This window comes from Macaca mulatta, chromosome X, assembly GCF_049350105.2.
Source record: "Macaca mulatta isolate MMU2019108-1 chromosome X, T2T-MMU8v2.0, whole genome shotgun sequence".
Taxonomy (NCBI): domain Eukaryota; kingdom Metazoa; phylum Chordata; class Mammalia; order Primates; family Cercopithecidae; genus Macaca; species Macaca mulatta.
The window spans coordinates 125,870,999-125,892,309 of NC_133426.1; the positions used below are offsets into that span (position 1 = coordinate 125,870,999).

Consider the following 21,311-nt stretch of genomic DNA (forward strand, 5'->3'; position numbering starts at 1 on the left):
TCATCTAACTAATGATTGCTGGGCACTAATGTGCCAGCCACCATTCCAGGTAACAAGGACATTGCTGTGAACAAGAGACAAGATCCCTTCCCTCATGGATCTTACATTCTGGTAGGTGGAAACAGACAATAAAATGACAGGAAAGGAAAACAGCAGACAGGGATAAATGCTATACAGACAATTGAAATGGGACAATGTGGTAGACTGAGGGCCCTATAGATTGGGCAGTCAGGCAAAGCCCTCTGAGAGGAGGTAACATTTAAGTTGAGCTCTGAATGACAAAAAGAAATCAACTCTGCAAACTGGGAAAAGAACATTCCAATCAGAGGAAGCAGCTAGAGCAGTGGTTCTCAGCAAGAATAGCAGCACCTCCTAGGAAGCATTTTGGAAATTTGCGGGGAAGAGTACCACAGTGATTGGGGTATTCTGCTGGCATTTACTGGAGAAAGGCCAGGGAAGCTGCACATCTGCAAGGCACAAGACAGTCCTGCATCCTTCATGGCTCTCAAAGATCCCATCAGACATTCATGCAGGTGGAAAACCTGTTTACAATTATCTGTGTTGAGAACTTAACTTTGCTTTACTCCTAAAGATAAAACATTTTTTGCACAGTATTTTTGTACATGGCATTTTCCAGGATCGCAAGTACCATGTAAATAGAAGGAAGGTTGTATCTTGTTTGCTTCTTTCGGAACTTCATCAAGAGTTTTTTAACATTTAAAAAAAAAAAAGTTGCCGGCTCACGCCTGTAATCCCAGCACTTTGGAAGGCCGAGGCAGGCGGATCACCTGAAATCAGGAGTCCAAGACCAGCCTGTCCTACATGATGAAAACCCATCTCTACTAAAAATACAAAAATTAGCCATTTGCCGGGTGTGGTGGCAGGTGCCTGTAACCCCAGCTACTTAGGAGGCTGAGGTAGGAGAATCGCTGGAACCCAAGAGGCGGAGGTTGCAGTAAACCAAGATCGTGCCACTGCACTCCAGCCCACACAACAGAGTGAGACTCCATCTCAAAAAAAAAAAAAAAAAGTTGCCAAGGAAATAAAGATGTGTCATTAAAAGGAAAAAAAAGAAAAATCTCACCAATGGCAAGGCAATGTCACAGAAAACACTGCACCCTCAGAGAAAATTGATAGAGAAGAGAATTTTTTAAATTAATGATACATGGCCATGGCAAAAAAAAAAAAAAAAAAAAAAAAACAGGAGAAAAAGGCAAACAGTATAAAAAGGCACACAGGCTTGGGTGCGGTGGCTCGCGCCTGTAATCCCGGTACCTTGGGAGGCTAAAGGGGGCAGATCACTTGAGGTCAGGAGTTTGAGACCAGCCTGGCCAACATGGTGAAATTCTGTCTCTACTAAAAATACAAAAATTAAATGGGTGAGGTGGTGGGTGCCTGTAGTCCCAGCTACTGGGGAGGCACGAGAATCGCTTGAACCTTGGAGACAGAGGTTGCAGTGAGCTGAGATAGTGCCACTGTACTCCAGCCTGGGTGACAGAGCGAGACTCTGTCTCAAAACTAACTAACTAACTAAATAAATAAACAATAAAAGAAAATAAAAAGGCACACAGTCAAAACTCAATCTCCCTTCCACCTCTGTTCCCAAGTCTCCCAGTTTCCTTCCCCAAACATAACCTGATTATCAGTTTTTTGGGTATCCTTCCAGAGGAATTATTTCATTTCTGTTTCAAAGGAAGGAAAGAAGGAAGGTAAGAAGGAAGGAAGAGCGGAAAGGAGGAGAAAGCAACCCCATATAATATTTATTAGTCTGAGCATGAAAACAAATATGAGGAAGAACATTCACACACACACACCAAGCTCTTAACTGTGGTTACCTCAGGGCATGGGCAGGGGAACTTAACTTTCTTTAATACACTTCTGGACTATTTGTCTTGTTACAACAGGTATATACTACTTTATAATTTATAAATTTCCAAAAAAGTAAAAAATAAAAGAAAATTAGGAGAGTGGGAATCAATCAACATTAGTATAAATATAACAAGATAAATTATATTTTAAGAAATACTAGCAAGTTAAACTAAAGTAATGTACTGAGAGATTTCAGTTGGTGAGAAGACAAACTGAAAAATGAAAGCTGGAGAATTTAAAAACCTGCTAGCATCTCCCAAGCCCTGACTGGGGCAACAGGAAGCTGCCTATGGCTTAACTCTCAGCTGGCCACCTTTCTCCTTACATTACAATATAACTTCTAAGATTTTTTTTTTTTTTTTTTTTACTCACTGCCTCTTCCCTTTTTTTCAGTTACCACACATTGATTTTTAGCATAGCACCCCAATTTCACATCATGTACATTTTCCAAAGTTGGAGATTGTTAACCTACTTTGCTCTCCACAGACTTTTCAACAAGTGTGAAAAAGAGGCAGCAAGGTTGGCCTGAGTCTACAAGTCACAATCCAAAATAGGATATCCTCAGAGATTTATTTATGTTTAGGATCAATATACATAAGGTGCCCAATGCTAAGCAGATGAATGAGACTCTGGCTGAATAAAATATGAACACCTGGTTAGCACATGATCATGAAAAGACAGAAGGCATCCAATATACAGTTTGGTATTATTCATTTTACGGTTCAGTGTACCTGTAGTGAAAAATACACATTTTACTTTCAAGGTTAAAATAGGCCAGGCACGGTGGCTCATGCCTGTAATTCCAGCACTTTGAGAGGCCAAGGCAGGTGGATCATCTGAGGTCAGGAGTTCGAGACCAGCCTGGCCAACATGGCGAACCCTGTCTCTACTAAAAATACAAAAAAAATTAGCCGGGCAAGGTGGCACGCACCTGTAGTCCCAGCTACGCTACTTAGGAGGCTGAGGCAGGAGAATCACTTGAACCTGGGAGGCAGAGGTTACAGTGAGCCGAGACCACGCCACTGCACTCCACCCTGGGCGACAGAGCAAGACTCTGTCTCAAAAAAAACATAACTTGGCTGACCCAATCTCCATGCAATGGGGTTATCACATGAAATGTTCCAGACCCAGGAACTTCCTGAAGGAGCTTTAGAATCTTGTCCTGTTGTCCAACAAAGTGCTTTAGGAAGTACCAGTACCCGAAGGTTTCCTTATTGTAATCCCCAAATTCCAATTCAAGCCCTTTTAAAGTCAGGGTCCTCGGGTCTTCAGAGTCATACATCTTTCTCAAGCTTCCCCCAGCCATGAAATTAGCTTACAGCAAGACAGGAGAATTCACAAAACATGAAAATAAGCATTCCCCAATTGTTGAGAGCAGAGCAAGGCTTCTGCAACTAGAACAAGTTCTCACAGTCAAAACCTTGTAATCTCAAGTGAGACTAACAGTGAAAAATAAAACAGGAGAAACCCTGCAATGCCTTTTAGAAAACGTTCCTACAGCATTGTGTGTTAGTAAACATAAACAACTATACAAGCCTAAAAGCAACTATGTATGCGGAACATCTTGCTCACACCAACAGACTGCTGACTGTTCCTTTCCTTGTAATTATTAGTGACATGGCTTTTTTAGAAAAAAAGAGACAGAAATTCTGAAATTCTGAAATTTTTGAACTGATTAAAGAATGCTTGGATTCTGGCCGAGCCTCTCTTAGCCATTCTTTGCCTCTATTCTCTTAGCTTACAGAACCACTGAAAATGTCCCTACTGGAGTTAACTGTGCAGTCCTAGTAGACGCATAGTGTAGCCGTTAATGGAAATTGACATAAACCGACCTAGATTTCAAACCAGTCTCTGCTTTGTAGGTAGCTGTGTGAGCCTGAGCAAGTCCTCTCTGTGTCTTGGTTTCCTCTCCTGTAAAAGAATATCTAATTAGAACTAACACATATAAACTGCTTACTCGTACCAGTCATTGTTCATTAACCCTTACAACAGCCCCTAGGAGAAAAAAATTATAATCTCTATTTTATAAAGCAACTGACGCACAGAGAGGTTGAGTGACTTCCCCGAGGTTCCACAGCTGGTAAGCTGCAGAGCCAAGAATCTTAGCAGTTTCAAGAGTCCAGATTCAAATCCCCACACCCACATAGCCTCTGTCAATGAGGACATAGGTACGTAGGGCCGTTTTGAGGATTACATGAGAACATCTGTAAAGCCCAGTACTTGACAAGTGCTTGAGAGATAGCTGTGGTTGTTAGAATTTTTTACCTTCTGCACTGGGAAACCATCAAGGCTTTTTGGTCAGGCAGGAAAAAAAAAAAAAAAAAAAAGAGGTTGGAAGGAAGAGGAGGAGGAGGAGGGAAGAGCCAGGTGAGGAAGACAGAGAAGTGGGATGTGAAAGGGAGAAAAGGGGCAAACCAGAGGAGAGGCAGGGAGGGGCGGCGGGGACGCACTGAACATTTAGGAAGCAAGATGTCTAGCAGGCCGGGCCTTGAAAGAACAGTGACTGTTTCGCAACTGAAAGTCGCTACTCGAGCCTTGCCAACTGGGGAGACTATGCCCATAATATCCGCGGCCTCGGAGCCCAGACCCTCCGGGCCCTCGCGCCCCAACCCCCACCAGCCTCGGGCCGGGCTAGGGCGTGGACGGGGCTTCCCGTCCCTCACGCGGGTCCGCCCCATGCCGGGCGGGGCCTGGGGCCCGCCCCCTCCGCCCCCTCCGCCCGTGGCCGGAGAGCCCCAGGCCCGAGCCACGCGGTCTCCCGGGCCCGGGCCGGGGCTCGATGGCGACGTGGAGGCGGGACGGCCGACTGACAGGCGGCCAAAGGCTGCTGTGTGCTGGGCTGGCGGGGGCGCTCAGCCTCAGCCTCACCGCGCCCCTGGAGCTCGCCACCGTGCTGGCCCAGGTTGGCGTCGTGCGAGGCCACGCCCGGGGGCCGTGGGCCACGGGGCACCGCGTGTGGCGGGCAGAGGGGCCCCGGGCCTTGTGGAAGGGGAACGCGGTGGCGTGCCTGCGCCTCTTCCCCTGCAGCGTCGTGCAGCTCGCCGCCTACCGCAAGTAAGAGCCGGGCGGGGCCTGGGAACCCGGAGGCCTGACGGGGGTGGGGGGGCGGGGAGCCGCGGCCCGACGCCGCCCTGCTGCCTGGACTCGGGGCCCTGGAATAGGGACGGCCCCCTTGTCGATCCCATGTGGGCCCCTCGGGGCAGTGGGCCACCTCTGTGGTCCCCAGCGTGCAGTCCCAATGTTTTTCACGTTCTCTTGGGGTTACCGCCCTGCAAGATGCAGTTTTGTGGTCCGCAGCCCTGGTCCAAGAGGCTTTCCGGATTGGACCAGGCGAGGAGGTGGAATGCAGCAAAGGGTTTGGAGGAAAGGAATAAAAAGCTCTCTAGAGAGATGAGTCCTAACCATTTCCACCGTCCTCCAATTTGGAAACTTCTGCTTTGGCTGGCGTAGGAGGAGAGAGACCCTTTTAAAGGTGTTTTTGTCTGTGTGGTCCAAGCCCCGAGAAGAAAGTGCTTGGTGTGAGGAAAGGACCCAATCCATTGATACGAAAAGACCGCAGATTTCTGCCCACACATCTCCCCAACTTAAATGAAGCTTGACTTCAGGTTCCAACAGAGGCTGCAGCTTCCCCGCCCCAAGCTGAGAACGGCCCCTTCAGCCTACTGCTTCACCCCACTGGCCTCATTTTTTCGGCCTTTTCCGCCTTTTGCCACATCAACAGCTCCTCCTTAGGAAAAGATCTTAAGGTGTAAATGCAGCCTTAAAGCTTCCACCGAGCTCAGAGGTACCTGCATTTGAACTGGAAACCAAGCCTAAAAGAATGAATTGGTAGTGATGGCATTTCAGGAAGCAGAGATGTTTCTGTATTGGGGGCATGGTCCCTGTGTTCCTCATTCAGTGGGCACAGTGGCATCTTTGACATCGCCTTGGCTCTGAATTAGACAAACAGCCCACAATTGGGAGGGTCGGTCTTGACCACATAGTTTAGCCTTGGCGGCTAATAGTCAAAGGATTTTGCGTTGACAGTGTCACTCACTTGGGAGGCCAGAGCTGGAAGGCTCACCTGGCAGCTGACAAGCCAAATGGAATGATCCTTATCACCTAGGCCTCTAGGCCAGCACTCATTTTGCCTCTGCCTGGAAGTAGAGTTCTCTTCTCTTCCTCTGCAGAGGGACTCGTGGGTAGGATCATGACAGTTAAGGCCCTTTTTCCTCCCCACCCCTGCTTGCCCTCATCAACATCTGGCCTGCAGTCTGTAAACAGTTCTCCTCTGAGTCTTAATGACTCAGTTTCTCCCCCATTTCACCCTCTTCTCTACAAAGTAGTGTGGAAATCTTCCTTTGGATGGGATAAAATATGTCCAGAGCAGTGGGGGGCGGAACTTCAAAGGCTGGTTTAAGTATTGTGGCTCTTCTGCTAACCACCTAGTATATGCACATCATTAGATTTTTATAGCTCATGCCTCTTGCCCTGTAAGGTCCATAGGACAGGAAGCATTGTGCCTGTTTTACAGATGCAGAATTTGGGCTCAGAGTGATCACACCTCTTATCAGTGACAGAGCTGAGCTCCACTACCTGGCCTTCTGACTCCAAATCTCATAGTCTTTCTGTTATATCTTGCTGCCTCCCTGCAACCATTTGACACTAATTTAGTTAGGCTACATTAAGTCCCCACTGTGTGCACGATGCTGAGAACAATACCAGGATGGAAGGGGCATGGTCCCTGTGCCCCAGGAGCTTACAGAGTAATAAAAGAGTAAGACTAATATGTCCATGACCATAACACACAAGGTAGCATGTGATTGTCATGAGTAATGTGCTCTAGAAATGTACCCTTCTGATAAGCGATGAGGAGGAGAAAATGTGAAGACTTCATAGAGGAGAAAAAAAATTCAGTTTGGCACTGGGAGAATGAGTAGGAGTCTGCTGGGCAGAGATGGGGAGAAAGATACTGCAGTTGATGTCAGCAAAGGCACAGAGGTGGGAAGGCAAGCAGCACAACAGGAAACCCAACCAGAAAAGCAGGTTGGAATGAGATATTAGAGGGTTGGATTAAGGAATTTGGACTTGACTTGGTATCTAAGGGTAGCCATGGGAGGTTTTTGTGGGGGGTGGGGGGAGGCGTGTTGTGATTAAAGCAATTCAATGGAAATGATTGTCACATCGTGGCAAAGATGACTAGAGAGGAGGAAGAGTGGAGACAGCAGGGCCAGTTAGGAACCTGTCGCACTAGTCCACATAGCAGCTGAGGGCACCGGCAATAGGTGACCATGGGAGCAGAGAGGAGGAGATGTGTGGGAGAACGAGAACAGAGACTTACATGGGCTAGGTTTGCTAGGAATTTTTTTTTTCCCTACAGGATTATTTTCTTTCTGAAAACTAAAAGGAAGTATGTTGTTGAATGGCAAGGCATAGTTGGAAAGCAAAGTGGTTGATTAATCACGATGCCGTCCTTCCTGCATCAACATGATACTCTTGATTCATCATTATACTGATTCATTTCTACTCTTTTCTGACCATGAATTTGCAAAACAGTTGGCTGGGGGCCTGTGATCATGGGTTTGAACAAAACATAAACATCCAGAATGTTCAGGAAATGGGGTGGTTAAGTGACTTGTCCACAAACATGATTAATGGAAGAGCTGGAACTTGAAGCCAAGTCTTCTGGCTCCTTAGTTCAGGTCTCTGTCTACCATCGCACAGCAGAAATATCTGCTTAGTTGGATTTACGATCAAGAGTCCACTCAGTAGTCTATTGGGAGCTAGGTTATTGTAATGGGTGGCTTTCAGATGTATCAAATAGAAGACCCCCCCTCCTCCCCTGTAACTTCACAACCGCTTGTCTATCTTGTCTAATAAATATTAGTTTGGGTCCCTGCAACTCTGAAATTGTTCGTAACCAACACTATTTCTTTATTGAATAAGCACTTCATGAGCTTATGTTTGGCTGCATTGGCTGCTAACCTGTTAGGTTGAAGTATTGGCAGTTCTCATTACACATATCCAGGCTGTGTGTTTTATCTGTGCTGGCTGAAAGGGGTTGCTGCAGTTCACTAGTCTCACTAGAAAAAGCTTCTGTACATGTATGTGTGGGGGTGGGAGGAAGAACAGAAAAGGGAACAGTGCCACCCTACCTAGCCAATCAAGAGTTTAAGATGCATGGACCAGGATGACGTCACTGGCGGATTATCAGGGTTGCCTGCCCTGACTCTGAGATTCTAGGGGAAACAATTGGTAGGCCTTATCTCTGTATCAAATGGGAGAAGTCTGAGAAAAAAAGGACTTCCTATGGTTCTTCTTTTTAATTGTGTATATTTGATATTGAGACTCTATAAAAGAAACTGATATAAAATACGGCTCCTCTCCCTTGTTCATCAAGTCGTTCAGTGAATTAAGGGCCTGTTTCCTCTCCGCTTGCCCCTACCAGTCATTTCCTTATCAGAAGTGTTGAACTCCCTTAGGCTCTATGCTGAGGACTAACACAGGGTCTGATACATTATAGATCTTCAATAAATGGGTAGTGAATTAACTATGCCCTAGAAGTGACCAAGTGGGATGGGGAATAAGAGTGGGACAAGGAGAATGAATGGTGTTTCTTTGGGCATTTCAAACTCCACCTTCTAGGTGGTTCCAGCTTGCTGCAGACCGCCCCTCCAGTCAAAAATTTCTTTTTTTTTTTTTGGAAGAAGTATCGCTCTGTCGCCCAAGTTGGAGTGCAGTGGCGCAATCTCGGCTCACTGCAACCTCTGCCTCCCAGGTTCAAGCGATTCTCCCGCCTCAGCCTCCCGAGTAGCTGGGATTACAGGTGCGCACCACCATGCCTGGCTAATTTTTGTATTTTTAGTAGAGACGGGATTTCACTATTTTGGCCAGGCTGCTCTCGAACTCCTGACCTCGTGATCCACCTGCCTTGGCCTCCGAAAGTGCTGGGATTACAGGCGTGAGCCACCGCGCCCAGCCCCAGTCAAAAATTTCTACTTCCTCTGTTTCCCCTGTCCTTCCTGAGGTCCCCCTCCAACTTGACCAGGGTATAGAAGAGGGAGGAACGAGGAAGTGGGCAGGCAGGCAGTACAACTGAGGCAGATAGTCTATTGGTGAATGCCACCTGTTTGAGAAAACCCTCTGTCAAACTGGGTTTTTCCTCTGCTCTCATACCACAACAACCCTCAACACAGAAGAAGACTTCTGTGACCAAATTTGTGTGGGGTTTTCCCCACACTCTGATAAATGGACACCAACTAGGTGTCCTCTGATTCAGTTCTGACACTGTCTACCCAGACAATGTCGGACACCACAGGTTAAGGGCCTGGTCTCCCAGAATGGCCCCCAACCAGGCACTAGTCACAGTCCAACCTCCAGAACTTTTTTTTTTTTTTTAAGACTGAGTCTCACTCTGTGACCTGGACTGGAGTGCAGTGCATGATCTCGGCTCACTGCAACCTCTGCCTCCCGGATTCAAACTATTTTCCTACCTCAGCCTCCTGAGTAGCTGGGATTACAGGTGCCCGCCACCATCCCTGGCTAATTTTTATAATTTTTTTAGTAGAGATGGGGTTTCGCCATGTTGGCCAGGCTTGTCTCGAACCCCTGACCTCAAGTGATCTGCCCGCCTCGGCCTCCCAAAGTGCTGGGATTACTGGCGTGAGCTGCCATGCCAAGCCAGGCCTCCAGAACTTCTGACCAACCAGCTTCAAGTTGGAGTTCCCACGACCCCCTCTTTGGGTTCGATTAATTTGCTAGTGTGGCTCACAGAACTCAGGGAAATAGTTAATGTTTATCAGTTAACTATAGAGGATACCACAAAGGACACAGAGAAGAGATGTGCAGGGTGAGGTAAGGGGCAAGAGGCATGGAGCTTCCATGCCCTCCCTGGGCACACCACCCTTCAGGAACCTCCACGTATTCAGCCACCCAGAAGCTTCCTAAACCCTGCCCTCCTGGGTTTTATGGTAGCTTTGTTAGAGACATGATTGACAACCATGTAGAAATGTGATTGGATGAAAAGCACATGATCTAAACCCAGCAAGGCCTGTCTGTTCAGACTTTTCTTGGCCTCTGTGCAGCATTCCTTTCTCTGGGGCAGAGGTGTCCAATCTTTTGGTTTCCCTGGGTCACACTGGAAGAAGAAGAATTGTCTTGGGCCACACATGAAATACACTAACGATAGCTGATGAGCTAAAACAAAAACAAAAAAAGTCGCAAAAAAATCTCATAATGTTTTAAGAAAGTTTACAAATTGGTATTGGACCACATTCAAAGCCATCCTGGGCCACGTGCGGCCTGTGGGCTGTGGGTTGGAAAAGTTTGCTCTAGGGTATGGGGCAGGACCCTCTCTGGAATGAGGATCTTTTAACCCACAGTCAGATTAGAGTCCTACCTTGGGCAGGTAAAAGGAGGGCAGGAGAAGGTCAAAGAGAGAAAGATTCTGTTTCCTGAGACGTAAAGTGCCCCAACATTATAACAAGGACTACGGAAGTTAGGAGCCAGGAACCATGGGTGAAAACCAATGTATGTATCATAGCACCACATCACCTTTACTTACCTGTATGTTTAAAAGCAACTGATTAACTCAAATGACTATTTCAGTTAATGTGGCTAAGATAGGTTGACAAAATGAAGTCAAGACTTGTACAGCTTGAAGGAGATGCCCCTGGCCTACGGGCAACTGAAAGAACAGGAAATGTACCTCTTCACTGGAGGTTTGAAGGCTAAGTAACTGGGGATGCTCTCATTTTAAAAAGATAGGCCAGGCACAGTGGCTCACACCTGTAATCCCGGCGCTTTGAGAGGCTGAGGCGGGCAGATCACTTGAGCCCAGGAGTTTGAGACCAGGCTAGCCAATATGGCAAAACCCTATCTCTACAAAAAAAAAATTAGCCAGGCATAGTGGCACACATCTATAGTTCCAGCCACTCAGGAGGCTGAGGTGGGAGAATCTCTTGAGCCTGGGGAGCCCAGATCGTGCCACTGTACTCCTGCCTGGGCAACAGAGTGAGACCCTGTCTCAAAAAAAAAAAAATTTTTTTTTCTACCAGAGAGTGGGGCTAGGGAGAGAGGGAGAAGGATATAGAGAGTTTGGAATCAAAGGTAAGTGAACAGAGCTGGGCTAGAATAAAAGTATTTTATCTGTTTTTTTTTTTTTCAGACGAGTCTTGCTCTGTTGCCCAGGCTGGAGTGCAGTGGCGCAATCTCGGCTCACTGCAACCTGCACCTCCCTGGTTCAAGCAATTCCCCTGCCTCAGCCTCCCGAGTAGCTGGGATTACAGGCACATGCCATCATGCCTGGCTAATTTTTTTGTATTTTTTAGTAGAGATGGGGTTTCACCATGTCGGCCAGACTGGTCTCGAACTCCTGACCTCAGGTGATCCACCTGCCTCGGCCTCCCAAAGTGCCCAGTTCTGGGCCAGGTACAGTGGCTCATGCCTGTAATCCCAGCACTTTGGGAGGCCGAGCGGGGGTGGATCACCTGAGGTCAGGAGTTCGAGACCAGTCTGGCCAACATGGTGAAACTCCATCTCTACTAAAACTACAAAAATTAGCTGGGCATGGTGATGTGTGCCTGTTGTCCCAGCTACTTGTGAGGCTGAGGCATGAGAATTGGTTGAACCTGGGGAGCAGAAGTTGCAGTGAGCTGAGATTGTGCCACTGCACTCTAGCCTGGGCGACAAAGTGAGACTCTGCCTCAAAAAAAAAAAAAGAAAGAAAGAAAAAACAACGGAATTACTGAGATGCTCAAAGTTATCATTTCAAGAAATTTTGTTCCTTTTAAGTTTCAGCTGAACTAAAAGACTGCATTCCAGTTGGTATTTACCAGGTACTTCTGTGCATTTACACCCTATAGGCAAGCCAGGATCGACAATTACGTAGCTAAAAGTAGAAAATGCTGGCCGGGCGCGGTGGCTCAAGCCTGTAATCCCAGCACTTTGGGAGGCCGAGACGGGCAGATCACGAGGTCAGGAGATCGAGACCATCCTGGCTAACATGGTGAAACCCCGTCTCTACTAAAAAATACAAAAAACTAGCTGGGCGCGGTGGCGGGCGCCTGTAGTCCCAGCTACTTGGGAGGCTGAGGCAGGAGAATGGCATGAACCCGGGAGGCGGAGCTTGCAGTGAGCTGAGATCCCGCCACTGCACTCCAGCCTGGGCAACAGAGCGAGACTCCGTCTCAAAAAAAAGAAAAAAAAAAAAAGAAAATGCTTTAAGTGGGAAGGACTTGGGATAGATGTAAATAAGAAACTTAGGCATCTCTTATAGCCAACTAGCGTCATATAAATATAGAAAAATGTAAATGTGTTATTCATGAATGCTTATATAGTACTATAGTAACTTCTCACTTTGTGAAGTTCTTTGAAATGCTGGAAAATATTTCAAGAACTAGTGGAGAGAACTCTAGCACAATCCATAGCTGATTCCTCTGGCCTTTCCCCCTATTTTCTCCCAGGTTTGTTGTGATGTTCACAGATGACCTGGGCCACATTTCCCAGTGGAGCTCCATCATGGCTGGGAGTCTCGCAGGCATGGTTTCCACCATTGTAACATATCCTACAGACCTCATCAAAACCCGGTTGATCGTGCAGAACATGCTGGAACCATCGTACAGGGGGCTCCTCCATGCTTTTTCTACTATTTACCAACAGGAAGGGTTCCTTGCCCTTTATCGAGGGGTTTCCCTCACTGTTGTAGGTAAGATGGACATTTTCACCTTGTCCAAGAAAAGGCTATGTCCTCTGAAATTACAAATGTATTGTATACCTTTGTGAGCCACTAAATCAGTTTTACTGAGGTCAAGGTTATATGGGTTCAACCTACATAGAGCCAATTAGCTTCATTCTATTCCATAGCCATACGCTTCACTCCTAAACTGTGGCCAGTTACATCCCCGGGAGGGGAGTAGAACGGAAAGTGGAGGTGACTCAGCAAACCGGTAAGAATGCAATTCTGCCCACTCTCCATCTGACTGCAGAAGGAGTCTTCAGTGTACATACGCATTGATATGCCATGAGGGCAACTAGGGTAACAACTGTGTCTTCCGGGGTCTTTGTAACCTTTGCCAGAGCTACACATTTATGGCCCAATTGCAAAATCCAGCAGACTTTTGCCCTTTGTCTGAATTTGATAAGGTTGACCACCCCTTCTTCTGGAAACTTGGCTTCGAGGACCCGTCCAAGTCCTGGGTGTCTTCCCATCTCTCTGGCAGCTCTTTCTTATCTGACTTATCCGGCCCATCTGGCTCATCTGATACTGCCAGCCCCGACATGTTGCTCTTCCCCTGGGCTCCTTCCTTAGCTTTCATTTTAGCCTCCCCTTTAGCTTGCTTCTCATCCTCCAAACCCTCCCTAGGTGGCCTCATCTGTGCTAGTGGCTTAAACAAGCGTCAGTGTACTCTGTGACCCTCATTCTCTACCTCTTTAGTAACAATGACCAACTTTTGGGGGGAAGTACTTACCACATGCTGGGTGCTGTGCCAAAAGCATTGCATGCACTTTCTCATGAGGCCTTACTTTACAGATGAGGAGATAGATGCTTCAGGAAGCTAAGTGACCTGCCCAAGTCCACATAGATAGAAAGTGGGAGAAACTAGCCATAGAACTCCAGAGCCCTCTGTTAGCCCCTGACTGATACCAATTCCCAATGGTAGTATGAGTCCCTGCTGTTGGACACCTTCACCGCATGCTCCCTAGGCACATCAAATTCAAGATTAACCCTGATGTCCTCATTGGTCTCAAACTAGCTCTTCCTCCTGTGTTCCCTAATGAATGAGACTACCTTCCTTTCACCCCATGGCCCAAGCCAGAAAAAAAACCTAGGGATCACTTCAACTTCTTCTCTCACTCCACCCCCACTTGAATCACCAAGCTCTGTCGATTTGACTCATCCTCTTTCCCACAGATCCTTACGACTCACACTCTCAGGGTCTCCCGCAGACTCCGGCTCCTACCTGCTTCCACTCTTGGTGTCTCCTGCCCCAGTCTTCCCCGTGCACTGCTGCCCGGCTGAGGTGATCTCTCCACATGCAATTTCATCGTTTCATGGCCCTCATTTCACTGCTGTCCTTAAAAGTGTTCAGCGACTCCTGAGCTACAGGAGAAAGCCCAAATTCCTTAGGACATTCCAGATCCTTCAGACCTGGCCCCTGCCAGTCTGTCCTACCTCATCTCCTGCCACACCTCCACCTGCATTCATCCTCCAGCCATTCAGAAAAACCTGGATTTCCTGGAAATATGACTCCCTTTAAACATGCTGTTCCCTTTGCCTTTCCACTCTGTCAAAGTCTGATGAACTCCTACTCATTCCTAAAGATCCAGTTCAAAAGTTCTCTCTTCCATCAAGTCCCTCCTGAAGCCCCAGGCAAAATTAATCCCTTTGATCCTTGTGTACCTAATGCATTTCATATAGCCCCCCTGTTGTGGCACACATCAGGGGCGTTATACTTACTTTTCCCTGACTGTCTCTTCTCCTCGATGATGAGCATCTCCAGAAATTAGCCTGTTGCTCTTTGGATTCCCAGCGCCTGGCACAGGGCCCGGCACATAACCTAAGCTTTCCAGATGTTTTCTGAATGAAGGTAAATGGAAGGTTGGTGAGCCAATTAAATAAACATTACATTTTTCTAAAGATAAGCAATCTCACTTGTATTATCCCCTATTTTAAATTTCATTTTGAGGGAGAAATGTAGTCCCTCTGTAAACTAAAGATGGCTCCTAAAGTTTCTGGAAGTTTGTGAAAGTGCCACCTACTATATTACTTACCATCTCAGTTCTTAGAAAGGTGAGGAAGCCACACAGTGTAGGGTGCCCACTGGGCCATGATATGACCACGTAATTCCCAAAGGTGAGGTCAGGTGACCTCCCTCACCACCGAGAGTCTCTCACTTTCCAGTTTTCACAGAATGTTTCCTTCTCAGCTAGAGAGCAGTCCCTCCTGTCCTCCAAAACATAATGAGGGGCTGCCCACTGACTTTTTTTACCTGAGTGATTTTTCCCCAAACATTAAAAAAAAGCTTCAAATATTTAGAAAAATTAAAAGAAATATAGAGTACACATCCATGGACCATCTAGATGCTACAATTAACATTTTGCTACTCATCCCTGTCACCCGGGCTGGAGTGCAGTGGTGCAATCTCGGCTCACCGCAACCTCTGCCTCCCAGCTTTAAGCGATTCTCATGCCTCAGCCTCCCAAGTAGCTGAGATTACAGGCATGCACCACCACACCCAGTTACTTTCTGTATTTTTAGTAGAGACAGAGTTTCCGTTTTAGTAGAGATGGAGTTTAGTAGAGACGAGGTCAGGCTGGTCTCGAACTCCAGACTTCAAGTGATCTGCCCACCTCGGCCTCCCAAAGTGCTGGGATTATAGGCATGCGCTACTGTGCTCAGTCAGTCCACTTTTTTTTTTTTTTTTTTAATGATTTCAGTGTAACTTGCAAATATCAGTATACTTCACCCCTAAACCCTTCAACATGTATGTTATTAACTAGAGTTCAATATTTGTGTATGGTTTTTTTTTTTTTTTTTGAGATGGAGTTTCTCTCTTGTCACCCATGCTAGAGTGCAGTGGAGCGATCTCGGCTCACTGCAACCTCCACCTCCCGGGTTCAAGTGATTCTCCTATCTCAGTCTCCCAAGTAGTTGGGATTACAGGCACCCACCACCACACCCAGTTACTTTTTGTATTTTTAGTAGAGATGGGGTTTCACCATGTTGGCCAGGGTAGTCTCAATCTCCTGACCTCGTGATCCACCCACCTCGGCCTCCCAAAGTGCTGGGATTACGGGCATGAGCCACCACACCCAGCCGTATGGTTCTTTTTTAAAGTACAATTTACATCCAGTAAAGTGGACAATATAATATAGCACATTATCGTCACTCAAGAAAGTTCCCCCATGCTCCTTGAGTTGGAGGGATTTTAGCAACCCCAGAGCCCGTCCTGTTTTCTTTCCCCGGAATCCTCCCAGGAATTTATGTTCTCAAGCCAGTGTTTTCCCAACACAGCAGCAACCTCTCCCTGGCCTTGTTTCACAGGTGCTCTCCCGTTCTCTGCTGGCTCCCTTCTTGTTCACATGAACCTGGAGAAAATCTGGAATGGACCCCGAGATCAGTTTTCTCTCCCACAGAACTTTGCTAATGTCTGTCTGGCTGCTGCAGTGACCCAGACCCTCTCCTTTCCCTTTGAGACCGTGAAGAGAAAGATGCAGGTGAGGAGTTATCCGAGCGGGATGGGGGGTGGAATGCTTTGCAGTGTTTGTGGGTGGGTAACAACAGCAAAAAACACCGACCCCAAGTGATGCCAGGTTTCCAAGGAGCTTCCGACTGCTCACACAAATACTGTGCACAAACCCCCACGCTGTGGCATTTCTGCTGCTAACCTCAGAGCTGTTGGCTTGAGCCCAGGCTGCCTCCTCATTCCCATCCTGTTTTTTGGTCTTTTAAGAAGCCTCCAGGCCAGGTGCAGTGATTCACGCCTGTAATCCCAGCACTTTGGGAGGGCTGAGGTGGGTGGATCACTTGAGGTCAGGAGTCCAAGACCAGCTTGGTCAATGGTGAAACCCCGCCTCTACTAAAAATACAAAAACTAGCTGGGAGTGGTGGCAGGTGCCTGTAATCCCAGCTACTCGGAAGGCTGAGGCAGGAGGATCACTTGAACTTGGGAGGCAGAGGTTTTAGTGAGCTGAGATCACGCCACTGCACTCCAGCCTGGGTGACACAGAAAGACTCTGTCAAAAAAAAAAAGTAAAAAAGAAAAAAGCCTCCAGATGAGGCTTCCCTTTTCTTTCCTGACTTCCTGATTATATCACTTGTGGCTCTCTTCCTCCAAGACCAGCAGAGAGTAGAATATTAAATGCAGCCTGCTAATAATGCTCCCTGTCCTTCCTGCCTCCACAGCAAGGATGCCACTCTTGCTTTCCACACTGTGCCTTACCTCAGTGAAGCAGACTGGATAGGACCAACATAAGCTAGGAACTATAGCTAACAAGGGTCCAGCATCCCTGACTCCCTCGCTGAGGAAGGAACTGCATTTAAAATGGGGCAGCATTGGGCCGGGCGCAGTGGCTTATACCTGTAATCCCAGCACTTTGGGAGGCCCAGGAGGGTGGATCACCTGAGGTCAGGAGTTTGAGACCAGCCTGACCAACATGGAGAAACCCTGTCTCTACTAAAAATACAAAATTATCTGGGTGTGGTGGCACTTGCCTGTAAACCCAGCTACTCAGGAGGTTGAGGCAGGAGAATCGCTTGAACCCGGGAGGCAGAGATTGCAGTGAGCAATTGCGCCATAGCACTCCAGCCTGGACAACAAGAGTGAAACTCCGTCTCAAAAAAAAGAAAAAAGAAAAAAAGGGTGGCACCTTAGTGAGACCACTGAGGCAAAATCCTAGAATCAGAGGTTCCAAAGTGAGTAATTGACTTAGCCTAGAATAAGCCAATTTTGATCAAAGAAAAATCAGACTAGTTCAAATAAGGTTGGATGGGTAACAGTTATATCTGTACAGTGGCAGCAGGCCCAGAATCCTAGCAGGGCTGAGGTGCTGTATCTTCTCTTAGCCCTGCTCAGGCCCTTAAAATTCAAAAATAGCTAATGCATGCTGGACTTAATACCTAGGTGATGGGTTGATAGGTGTAGCAAACCACCATGGCACGTGTTCACCTATGTAACAAACCTGCACATCCTGCACATGTATCACAGAACTAAAAATTAAAATTAAAATTAAAAAAAATATTCCACTTCCATGGGCTAGCCTGTCTCCATGGCCTCTTCTGGGCAAACCCTGATTTATACAAGTAATATATTCCTGAAGAACTCTATAGAAATTAATTTGGGGTCAGCTGAATCCAAGTTTAAATGATCAGTCCCAACCAAGTTTGGTTTTCCCCCGGGACTCTAACTTGTCCTCGCTTGCTCAATGCCCCTCCCCGCTCCGCTTTCCCTCTGTAGTATTCCCGGCTGCCCGGGGCCATCGCTTACCTCAGCACTAAACAGCCTGAAGGTGCTTATCAAAACTGCCTTCAGACAAATACACACTATGATTACACTCAATAATGCCACTCCACTCCCTGAAACTTTATCTGTCTGGGTTGCATTCCTTTCCTGTCCTTGTCCAAACAGATAATTGTCACATCATTGTAATGGTAGTATAGGTGCAAAGTTTTTCTATTCGTTGGTAAGAAGTCTTTATATATTAAAGATATTAATCCTTTGTCATACATCTCACACATTTTTCCCAGTTTGACATTTGGCTTCACTTTTTTTTTTTTTTTTTTTGAGAGACAGAGTCTTACTCTGACACCCAGGCTGGAGTGCAGTGGCACAATCTCAGCTCACTGCAACCTCCTCCTCCTGGGTTCAAGCAATTCTCCTGCCTCAGCTTCCCAAGAGCTAGCACTACAGGCATGTGCCACTACACCCAACTAATTTTTGTATTTTTGGTAGAGACGGGATTTCACTATATGTTGACCAGGCTGGTCTCGAACTCCTGAGCTCAAGAGATCCACCTGCCTCAGCCTCCCAAAGTGCTGGGATTACAGGCATGAACCACCGTGCCTGGCTGACATTTGGCTTCTAGTGCTGTTTATGTGTTGGTGGTGGTGGTGTTTTGTTGTATATATTTGTAGAATTTTATCTAATTATATCTATTACTTTTTTTTTGTTTGACTTTGCTTTTCTGCATAAATGTAAAGTCTGCTTAGTGCATGCTTATCTTTTTTTTTTTTTTAGTATTTCTAATTTTAAAAATAATGCACATTTGGAAGGCCAAGATGGGAGGATCACTTGAGCCCAGTAGTTTGAGACCAGCCTTAGCAACATAGCGAGACCTTGTCTCTACTAAAAATAAAAAATTACCTGGGCATGGTGGTGTGTACCTGTGGCCCCAGCTACTTGGGAGACTGAGGCAGGAAGATTACTTGGGCCCAAGAGGTCGAGGTCACAGTGAGCTATAATCCTGCCACCGCATTCCAGCCTGGGTGACAGAGAGAGACCCTGTCTCAAAGAAAAAAAAAAAAAGGAATGCACATATACTTTAAAATGGTTAAAAATGGTTCATTTTATGTATATTTGACTACAGTAAAAAAAAAAAGTAATACACATAAGTCGTAGAAAATTTGGGAGATACAGAAAAATGCAAAAAGGAAAATAAATTACCCATAGTCCAACACCCATGGATTATAATGATTAATAGTTTTCCTTCTATGGATCTTCATACATATACATATACACACACACACATATAAATATATGTAAGGTTATTTCTTTTACAAAATTGTGTTCACACTGTATATAAAAAGTAGTATCCTTAGGCCAGGCGCGGTGGCTCACAGCTGTAATCCCAGCACTTTGGGAGGCCGAGGCAGGTGGATCACCTGAGGTCAGGAGTTCCAGACCAGCCTGGCCAACATGGCGAAACCCCGTCTCTACTAAAAAATACAAAAATTAGCTGGGCATGGTGGCACGTCCCTGTAATCCCAGCTACTTGGGAGGCTGAGGTAAGATAATTCCCTGAACCTGCGAGATGGAGGTTGCAGTGAGCCGAGATTGCACTACTGCACTCCAGCCTGGGCAACAGAGCGAGACTCCATCTCAAAAAAAAAAATTAGTATCCTTTTTTCACTTATTATATAATGGGTATTTCCCTGGGCCATTAAGTATTTAATTATCAAATAATATTCCACCATATGGATGTGCCAAAAATATGTAACAATTTCTCATTTTTTTAATATTTAGGCTTTTTCTAATTCTTGAGTTATGATAACATTGTAATGAAAACCTTTATATTCTTTTCGTATCTGTGATGATATCCTTAGGCTATATTCTTAGAAATTGACTTACAGGTCACAAAATATGAACAATTCTAAGACTGTTCATGAAATATGCACTCCAGAAAGGTTGTAAGTTTATAATTTCACCAGCACTAAAGGAGTGGTTCAACTTCTAAACTCTAAATATTAATTGATATTAATTATCAATATTGTCACTTTTTAAAGCATTGTGAACCTAATAGCTGAAAAGTAGTATCTCATCATTTTAATTTTAATTTGATTGATTATAAGCAGGGTTGCATTGGCCCTTTGTATTTCTTTGTAAATTTTGTATTTATATAGTCCTTGCCCTATTTTTCTAGAATATTCAACTTTTTCTCTTCATTGGTAAGAAGTCTTTATATATTAAAGATATTAACCCTTTGTCATACATTTCATGTATTTTTCTCAGTTTGACATTTGGCTTCTAATGCTGTTTATGTGGTGGTGGTGGTGGTGGGTTTTGTTGTTTTGTTTTGTTTTGTTTAGACAGGGTCTCGCTATGTCGCCCAGGCTGGAGTGCAGTAGCAGTTCAAGCGATTCTCCTGCCTCAACCTCCCAAGTAGCTGCGATTACAAGCACCTGCCACCATGCCTGGCTAATTTTTGTATTTTTTTATAGAGACGGTTTCACTATGTTGGCCAGGCTGGAGTGGTGATGTTATGTTGTACATATTTTTAGAAATTTATCTAATTATATCTATTAGTATTATTTTTTGTTTCTGATTTTGCTTTTTTGCTTAAAAGGCCTATTCTATCCCATAATCCTATGACCGTTCACTTATATGTTCTTTAAATACTTTTTTAGTTGTGATTTTTACACTTGGCTTCTTTTTTATTTTTTATTTTTTATTTTTTTGAGACAGGGTCTCACTACTGCCCAGGCTGGAGTGCAGTGGTGTGATCTCGGCTCACTGCAGCCTCGACTTCCTAGGCTCAGGTGATTCTCCCACCTCAGCCTCCCGAGTAGCTGGGACTACAGACATGCGCCACCATACCCAGTCAATTTTTTTTTTTTGAGACAGAGTCAGGCTCTGTTGCCAGGCTGAGGTGCAGTTGTGCCATCTCGGCTCACTGCAACCTCCGCCTCCCTGGTTCAAGCAATTCTCTTGCCTGAGCCTCCTGAGTAGCTGGGACTACAGGCACGTGCCACCATGCCCAGCTAATTTATTTTATTTTATTTATTTATTTATTTATTTATTTTGTATTTTTAGCAGAGACGGGGTTTCACCATGTTGGCCAGGATGGTCTCGACCTTTTGACCTCGTGATCCACCCACCTCAGTCTCCCAAAGTGCTGGGATTACAGGCATGAGCCGCCATGCCTGGCCATCATACTCAGCTAATTTTTCTACTTTTTGTAGAGACAGAGTCTTGCCATGTTGCCCAGACTGGTATCAAACTCCTGGACTCAAGCAATCCTACTCATCTCAAACTCCCAAAGTGCTGGGATTACAGGCGTGAGCCACTGTGCCCGGCCTTATACTTAACATTTTAATACATTAAGAATTTACCTGGTGTGTCAGGGTGCAGTGGCTTGTGCCTGTTATCCCAGCACTTTGGGAGGCCGAGGTGGGCGAATCACCTGAGGTCAGGAGTTCGAGACCAGCCTGGCCAACATGGTGAAACCCTGTCTCTACTAAAAATACA

At 45.9% G+C, this 21,311-nt stretch overlaps 2 protein-coding genes across 5 annotated transcripts in view; one reads left to right on the forward strand and one right to left on the reverse strand.

Moving 5' to 3' along the window:
* The window catches only part of LOC144338803 (A-kinase anchor protein 17B-like), a 138,610-nt gene extending 134,412 nt beyond the window's left edge, over positions 1–4,198 (reverse strand). Inside the window, exon 1 of one of the 2 annotated variants that reach the window (XR_013413186.1) lies at positions 3,702–4,198. The gene's annotated coding sequence lies outside the window, so the exon portion shown is untranslated. The remainder of the gene's footprint in view (positions 1–3,701) is intronic. The other variant, XM_077989520.1, reaches the window with a different exon arrangement.
* Positions 4,199–4,297: 99 nt separating this feature from the next.
* The window catches only part of SLC25A43 (solute carrier family 25 member 43), a 49,781-nt gene continuing 32,767 nt past the window's right edge, over positions 4,298–21,311 (forward strand). For 2 of the 3 annotated variants that reach the window (XM_077989517.1, XM_077989518.1), the window contains exons 1-3: positions 4,298–4,923; positions 12,312–12,553; positions 15,893–16,072. In XM_077989517.1, coding sequence (XP_077845643.1) covers positions 4,649–4,923; positions 12,312–12,553; positions 15,893–16,072 — 697 coding nt within the window. In that variant the 5' untranslated portion in view covers positions 4,298–4,648. The remainder of the gene's footprint in view (positions 4,924–12,311; positions 12,554–15,892; positions 16,073–21,311) is intronic. The other variant, XM_015128084.3, reaches the window with a different exon arrangement.